Source organism: Mus musculus, chromosome 11 (assembly GCF_000001635.26).
Source record: "Mus musculus strain C57BL/6J chromosome 11, GRCm38.p6 C57BL/6J".
In the NCBI taxonomy this organism is placed as follows: Eukaryota; Metazoa; Chordata; class Mammalia; order Rodentia; family Muridae; genus Mus; species Mus musculus.
Window position 1 is genome coordinate 23,515,924 of NC_000077.6, and position 8,024 is coordinate 23,523,947.

Genomic DNA, 8,024 nt, shown 5'->3' on the forward strand with positions numbered 1-8,024 from the left:
TGCAGCATGATCATGAATGCCTCTGATCAAAAAATCCAAAGTGTGGCCTTTCTTTTTTTTTTTTTTTTTTTTTTTTTTTCGTTTTTTCGAGACAGGGTTTCTCTGTATAGTCTTGGCTGTCCTGGAACTCACTTTGTAGACCAGGCTGGCCTCGAACTCAGAAATCCGCCTGCCTCTGCCTCCCCAGTGCTGGGATTAAAGGCTTGCGCCACCACACCCGGCAAGTGTGGCTTTTCTAGAACACCTGAACAAACATTATACTTACGGTTATGCTAGACAGACATTTAAGGATATTTATTATAGTCAACTTACCAAACTCAGATTTGTTTGTTAAAAACTATATTCGAGCTCAGTATTTTACGTACAGAATTTTGCACAGTTCTCTTCTTCCACGAAGGTAGAATCCTGTCTGTATTTGTTCACTTCCCATCCTCCTGCCGCCTTGACACGACCCAGTACCCTCAGTCGATCCAAGCTGGTCAAAGGTTACACTTTCCGCACAGCTTTTTCTACACTTCATTTCCTCTCCTTATGTTCTCGAGCATAGCTTCGAGGTGTAGGGTATTCGTTTCCAAGGTCCACAACAATCACCTCCTTAGAAAATGTCACTCCTTTTAAAGGTCTTTTTTGGCTTCCTGTATCTGAAGATCTGTGGACATGTATGGGCATTTTCTCAGCAAGCTCACCCTGCAGAGAGAACGGGACAAACAAATGACCAACCTATGAACAGCAAGGAGTCCCGTGTTTTAAAGCATTATTAATATGTACATTGAGAACAAGAAATAGAAAAGAGTTTTCAGCAGTGATAATCAACCATACTTGACTCCCTACATTGACACGGACTAACATTATTTGAGGCATGTAATCAAAGCTGAGAGCAATATGGCCTAGTATCCCATCTTAGGCTACAGAGGAATGGGAGGAGCTCTCGAAAGTTCTGGAAGTGATTGTGTGCAGATGTGGAAGGTTCGCAGGCCTACGGTAAGGACACAGTGCTTGTTTAGCGGCCATAGGAAGGTCACAAGTCACTTTAGTTTTCCATGGGACAAAAGTTTAGGCCCTAGATAAGTGGCAAGAACTTTTATAGATCTAAGATCCCAGGAGTATAAGAAAAACAACAAAGGAGAAATAGTAAGATGAACAGGAATGTAAGAATGAAAGCTAACAGTGGAAGCCTGCAGACTGACAGTGCCTCATGGAACCATTATGATCTAATTACGCCCACATGGCGACTCTCCTCCCCGATCAAACTTAAACCCTGAGCAACCCCTGAAAGAGAACATGTCACCTCATGGTTGGTTTCTCTAGCATTCACAGGCTCATATGTCTGTTTCTTTTGGTAGTCTTCTGCCTTGATGTTGTCTCCTAAGGATGTGGCCATCTCTTCCTTACTCTGCTTTTGCACAAGAATGCTAGGCTTCATCGGCAAGCCCATGTTTAAAAAGTGCATTAGGACCCTGGAAAATCATCAAGAGTTTTTTTTTTTTTTTTTTTTTTAAATCCATACATCTTAGTCGACATTACCACAAATAATAATGGCTAGGACATCCTCATCACTTTATGTTGGTGTGTGTGTGTGTGAAACTTTGTATGTGTGTAACTCTGTGTGTGTGACTGTGTGTATGACTGTGTGTATAATGCTGTGTGTGTTGTATATGTGTGTATGACTGTGTGTAGATCTGTGTGTCTGTGTGTATATGTGTATATGTCTAAGTGTGTATTATATGTGTGACTATGTGTGTAACTGTGTATCTGTGTATAAATGTCTGTGTGTGTATGTGTATGACTGTGTGTATGTGTAACGTGTGTGTGTGTGTTGTGTGTGTGTGTGTGTGTGGTATATAAATATACAGTCTCTTATCTGACTGGGTGTGTATAGAGTTCAGAGACTATTTGTTGCCAACTGGATGTCATTTCTTTGTTGTTTTTGGGGAGTGGATGGGATCAGTTGCTGAACCTGAAGTACACAGCTCCCCTGGGCTAGGGACTGTCTGTCTTTGCCCCCAGCTGGGGTTACAGACATTGCTATCATACTTACCATTTTATGTAGGCGCTGGGAGCCAAACTTGGGGTGTCATACCTTAGCAGCAAGCCCTCTCCCCAGTCCCTAGACTTACTTGTCTTGATCTTCGGGTTTGTCCATCTCTGCATTAGCAGCTACGCAGCCTTCGCCTGTACAGAGGGTCTTCAGTGGCTCTTCATGGTTGTGACCTCTGTAACTGAAATAACAAGAAAAACTTCAAAAAAGAAGACTCTAAGGCATGGTATGGGACTTTCACTTTTAAACAGGAAACAGGCACTTTTAAAACTCCGAAGTTGGGGCTGGTGAGATGGCTCAGCGGGTAAGAGCACCCGACTGCTCTTCCGAAGGTCTGAAGTTCAAATCCCAGCAACCACATGGTGGTTCACAACCATCTGTAATGAGATCTGATGCCCTCTTCTGGTGCATCTGAAGACAGCTACAGTGTACTTACATATAATAAATAAATAAATAAATAAATAAATAAATAAATAAATAAATAATAAATAAATAAATAAATAAATAATAAATAAATAAATAAATAAATAAATAAATAAAACAAGTGGAAGTGGAATACTTACTACAATACTTATTCTATTTCAATTTGGGTTTTGAGACAGCGTCTCCCATAGCCTAGATTGACCTAGAAATCTCTGTGTAATAATGACCTTGAATTACTAATCGTCCTGCCTCTTCCTCCAGAATTCTAGGATTACAGGTGTGTGCCACCTGTTTATATCTGTGTGCCACCAGCTATCTAAAATTATTATATATTATTTCTATATATACTTGCTACGTGCCTTGAGATCTACTTTGAGTATTAACATGGGCTTATACCATTTATATAGAAAAATTGCCAGTAAGAGGAGGATACAAATGAAGCAGATGAGCAGGATGAAGAAGAATGTGATCGCTGTGGTCTCGAAGGCCATGGTGTTCGTTGTGAAAATCTCCTCTATTTTCCCAGTGTCACTTTGCGTAAACATTTTTGTTCAGCCTAGTTTGAATGCAGATTTCTTGTTCTTTATGTTTTCTAGAAACAGAAGAACAAAGAGGCCGTTTTCAGTGTTGTTCTCCCACTGAGGAGCTTCAGAGTCTCAGCTTACTTTGGTGGAAGTGACTCACGCTGCCTAATTTCTCTTCATAAAGGCAGTAAGAGGCTGTGGTGGCTGGAGGGGAGACTGAACTTGGACCCACTGCTTACTCAGGCTGACTCCCCCCTCATCCCAAAATTGCCAAAACCCAAAGGAGTGAGGACTTGGAGCAGCTGGAGACAGACCCAAGTCCTGATTCTTCTCTCAGTGACCTCACAGAACCATGGAACTGCTGAGCTCCAGACCGTGGCCTGAGGGCAGGAAGGCCACCAACTTCTCTGGGGCTGTGGACTATGGCCATTCTCTTGTAGGCAGAGGGCATTTGGCATTATCTTAGTCAGTTTTTAGACAAGTATTTTCCAGATTGTAGCTTTCTTCTCCTGACTCAAACCCCATTGATCATCCTTTCCACAGGTGAGATTAACTGACCCGCTTTTTTTTTTTTTTTTATGAAACTCACCTCGATCAGCTGGATGAGGGTATCTAAGGGCTTCTCTCCAGGAGGAGTGGCCTACGCTCTTTATTCCATCTCACCGTGCTGGCTTCCTAGAGTCACAACCAGGTGCTGTGAAGGCCACAGCTCCAGGAAGCAGGAGTAGAACAAGATGATAAGTCAGAAGATAAAGGCAGGCCTGACCTAACCAGGTAGGTAGGGGGTAAACCCATGGCAGAAAGGGCAGCGCTGCATTTTCCTAGATGAAAGCAGTTTAAGAAAGGATGTAACAATACCGGGCGTGGTGGCACAGGCCTGCTACTGGGGTGATGCAGGCTCAGGCAGGAGGATTATGCTTAAAATATCGCTTATCAAAACCCTGCTTCAAAACAAAACACAGGGTAGCTTCTGCCAACTCGAAAGAGTCCAAGGTGAGGCTGGTCAGGGCACTCGGTCCACTCTGCGTTGTTACTTCCAAGGACCATAGATGGATACTTTGTACTGAGCAGAAATTTATTCCTCACCTCTGGAAGGGAGAAGCTTGAGATCAAGGAGTCTACAGGTTAGTGATGGGATGGGATGGGCCCCTTTCTGCCAGTCACTGCCTTGCAACGTCTTCCCTAAGGAAGGAGTGCTCCATGCTGTGTGCTCCACATCCTGTGACAGACGACAGACTCTCCTCTACAGACCTTGTTTATGACCATCCACAAAGGCCCCACCCTGCTGCTCTGGGGACAGAGTGTCAAAAGTGAATTTTAGAGAGATACTTTCATATCACAGAAAAGGTCTTTGGCCAGACCTTTTTTGCCTCATCCAGAAGGGCTTCACCTTCTCCATCTTTGTGGAGGGGGAGGGGGACTGGAGGTCAAACTGAGGACATTGGTGACTAGCACCTAGCAGAGTTGTAACAATCCTGGTGGGCTCCTCGATGAAGGTACACAGCTTTCCCCACACTCCCTGATCCTGTGGTTGTGGGCCTGAGTCTGTTCCTGTCTTTCTACACATAAAGGTTGCTTCTGAGAAGATAGAAAAGATTTATTTGGATCTACTAATGGTTGTCCAAGTAGATACATATGCAAACCCAGTATACTCTGTCCTCCTTGTGGACACTGTATCTCAGTATGAAGGGGAATGGGCCATTTTCAAGCCTTACTGTGAGTATGAGGCAGACAGCAGTGGTGGAGGCGGGTGGACTTCTGTGAGCTGCTCCTGTTTCCAGATTAACAAACACTACAGACAGACAGGGTAAGCCTGTCCCTGGGTGTAGCCGCCAGCAGCTACATGAACTGAGTTCCTGAAAGGAAGGCTGGGGCTGCATGAGAGAGATGAGAGAAGAATGAGACCAAAACAAGTACTGATCAAGGCCCAAAGTTTACTTTTTGAGTCTGAACTTAAAAAGGGGAAAGCCCATCCCCCACCACGCCAGGCTCTCCTTGCTTTGTTGCCAGGCTCTCATCACTCTGTTGCCAGGCTGTTGCTTTGTCTAGATCGCCTCCGGAAGACAGGTTCAGCTTCTCAGCAGGTAGTGTTGTCTTGGAGAAAACCACAGATGTGGCAGAACTATAAACCTTATTTAGGTCAGAAGATTCCACCCTAGGTGGGCTAGCTGGCAGTGGCAGAGCAGGTCTGAGTCAGCCTGCTCAAGGCTGGGGGAGGGTACACCTGGGGGCTTTCACTGAATGCAATGTGACAGTGGATATCAGAAGTTTGTATGTATTGTTAGTATGATTCTGAGAACTGGGAAGATGTGGATAGCCCTGGGGCTAACTATATTTGATGATAAACCATTCTCCTGAGAAGGGTTGTGAACAAGGAAAGAGTCAGCACTCTGGTGTTTTCCTGTAAACCTTCTTCCTACCTTAATTTGTAAAATAAAGGAGAGCTGATGAATGGGCAAATAAAGGGAAGGTGGAAAGGAAGGTGGGGGAGGGAAGAAGGAGAAAATGGAATAGGGAGAGGATGAAGAAGAAAAGTGGAGCAGAATTACATGGCCTGGAGAAATTGCAAGTTCTAAGGGCTCTCATAGATGTGGAAGATGGTAGTATAGCAGTAGATCTGCCCAATCTAGGTGCACAGCATGTATTCATATTAACTGAGTTGTGTTTTCATTGCCTGAGCATATTTGGGTTGGAGATTTACCACAACAAAATGGTGCCCAATGTATATTTGAACTCAAATAACCTGAGATAAAAATTCACTGACCCCAACCTCTGAATGAGGCTTGGGCAGAGATATGGGGCTACAGCAGGGTGGATTTGTAGCTCACTGGGTTTGAGGGGCTTACAGAGAATGACAGAGAGGCATCTACACTGGAGAGAGCCTTCCTGTGTTTGGTTCCCTGTATCCTTCGCTCCCCACACTGCCTCCTCCACCTCCAAACAGGGACACAGACAACAAGTGTCTTTCTACACTCAGCTTCTCCCTGTGACTAAAGAATCAGGAAACAAAGGTACAAAGGGCTCTGTACCATATAATTCATTGATATAAAGAAAGAAATATAACCTTTTGATACTTAAAGTTGGAAAATTTCACCTGTGGTTTGGAACTAGATAGGGAATATTAGTCACTGACTCCAAGAAGAGAGAGCAGTGATAATTGCCTGCTATGAACATGTATTAATAGAAATTTGTGCCTCCAGGTAGAGAACACAACAGATAGATGGTATAACAGGATGGCTGGTCTAGGCAGAGAGCTTAACAATTAAAAACTATCTGCTTCCTACAGGCAGATATTAGTGGAGGTTTGAATTAGTTGCTTTAAAGATGGTATAAAGATATATTGCTCTAAGAAATCTTACAGGATACTCATATTCTGTCTAACATGGTGTCTTAGTGAGGGTTTCTATTCCTGGACAAAACATCATAACCAAGAAACAAGTTGGGGAGGAAAGGGTTTATTCAGCTTATACTTCCACGTTGCTGTTCATCACTAAAGGAAGTCAGGACTGGAACTCAAGCAGGTCAGGAAGCAGGAGCTGGTGCAGAAGCCATGGAGGGATGTTTCTTACTGGCTTGCTTCCCCTGGCTTGCTCAGCTTGCTTTCTTATAGAGCCCAAGACTACCAGCCCAGAGATGGTACCACCCACAAGGGGCCCTTCCCAATTGATCACTAATTGAGAAAATGCCTTAAAGCTGGATCTCATGGAGGCATTTCCTCAACTGAAGCTCCTTTCTCTGTGATAACTCCAGCCAGTATCAAGTTGACACATAAAACCAGCCAGCACATGTGGGCTCCACAGGAATTTTGGTTTTAACCCTGGTTTGACAAGCTGCCTCTTATAGGCAGGCAGGGATCCATCCCATAATCAGCTTCCAAATGCTGACACCATTGCATACACTAGCAAGATTTTGCTGAAAGGACCCAGATATAGCTGTCTCTTGTGAGACTATGCCGGGGCCTAGCAAACACAGAAGTGGATGATCACAGTCAGCTATTGGATGGGTCACACGGCCCCCAATGGAGGAGCTAGAGAAATTGCCCAGGAGCTAAAGGGATCTGCAACCCTATAGGTGGAACAACAATATGAACTAACCAGTACCCCGGAGCTCTTGTCTCTAGCTGCATATGTATCAAAAGATGGCCTAGTCGGCCATCACTGCAAAGAGAGGCCCATTGGACTTGCAAACTTTATATGCCCCAGTACAGGGGAACCCCAGGGCCAAAAAGGGGGAGTGGGTGGGTAGGGGACTAGGGGGGTGGGTATGGGGGACTTTTGGGATAGCATTGAAAATGTAAATGAGGAAAATACCTAATTAAAAAATAAATTTAAAAAAATAAGAAAGGAAGGGAAAGGAAAGAGGAAGGGAAGGGAAAGAGGAAGGGAAAGGAAAGGAAAGGAAAGGAAAGGAAGGGAGAGAGAAAGGGAAGGGAAGGGAAAGAGGAAAGGAAGGGAAGGGAAAGGAAAGAGGAAGGGAAAGGGGAAGAGGAAGGGAAGGGAAAGGAAAGAGGAAAAGAAGGGAAAGAGGAAAGGAAAGGAAAGAGGAAAGGAAGGAAAAGAGGAAGGGAAGGGAAAGGAAAGAGGAAAAGAAGGGAAAGGAAAGAGGAAGGGAAGGGAAAGAGGAAGGGAAGGGAAAGGAAAGAGGAAAAGAAGGGAAAGAGGAAAGGGAAGGGAAAGGAAAGAGGAAAGGAAGGGAAAGAGGAAGGGAAAGGAAAGAGGAAGGGAAAGAGGAAAGGAAGGGAAAGAGGAAAGGAAAATAGAAGTGTGAATTAATTGTTTTAAAGATGGTATATTAAAGTCTGCAGGAGACTCATATTCTGTCTAATGTGGACTCTATGGGAATTTTGGGTTAATATCCTGACATGACAAATTAGAAAGGCCTAAATAGGCTAAAATGTGTGTGATTTTGAGTATTGTGGTTGTTTTATTGTTCCTCTGGGACAGAGGACAAGCTACAGGTTTTCCTTGTTACTGACTGAAGGCTATGCTGATTTGGGGAAAAGGTTTTGTCTTTGTGTTTTTGGAAAAGGTGATTAAGGT

General features: G+C 44.0%; 1 protein-coding gene across 5 annotated transcripts; it reads right to left on the bottom strand.

Moving 5' to 3' along the window:
* Positions 1 to 278: 278 nt before the first annotated feature.
* Positions 279 to 5,396, bottom strand: 1700093K21Rik (RIKEN cDNA 1700093K21 gene). Of its 5 annotated transcripts, none has more exons than XM_006514790.3 (6): positions 4,072 to 5,396; positions 3,575 to 3,694; positions 2,858 to 3,053; positions 2,118 to 2,219; positions 1,289 to 1,457; positions 280 to 687 (listed from the first exon to the last, which is right to left on the bottom strand). In XM_006514790.3, exons 3-6 carry the CDS (start codon positions 3,004 to 3,006, stop codon positions 517 to 519), a joined length of 591 nt encoding a protein of 196 aa, XP_006514853.1. In that variant the 5' UTR covers positions 3,007 to 3,053; positions 3,575 to 3,694; positions 4,072 to 5,396; the 3' UTR covers positions 280 to 516. The 5 variants fall into 5 exon arrangements, with proteins under 5 accessions (NP_080381.3, XP_006514853.1, XP_006514852.1 ...); XM_006514789.3 differs by having other exon boundaries at positions 4,701 to 5,395; NM_001370913.1 differs by having other exon boundaries at positions 3,575 to 3,806; positions 4,072 to 4,218.
* Between the last annotated feature and the right edge of the window lie 2,628 nt (positions 5,397 to 8,024).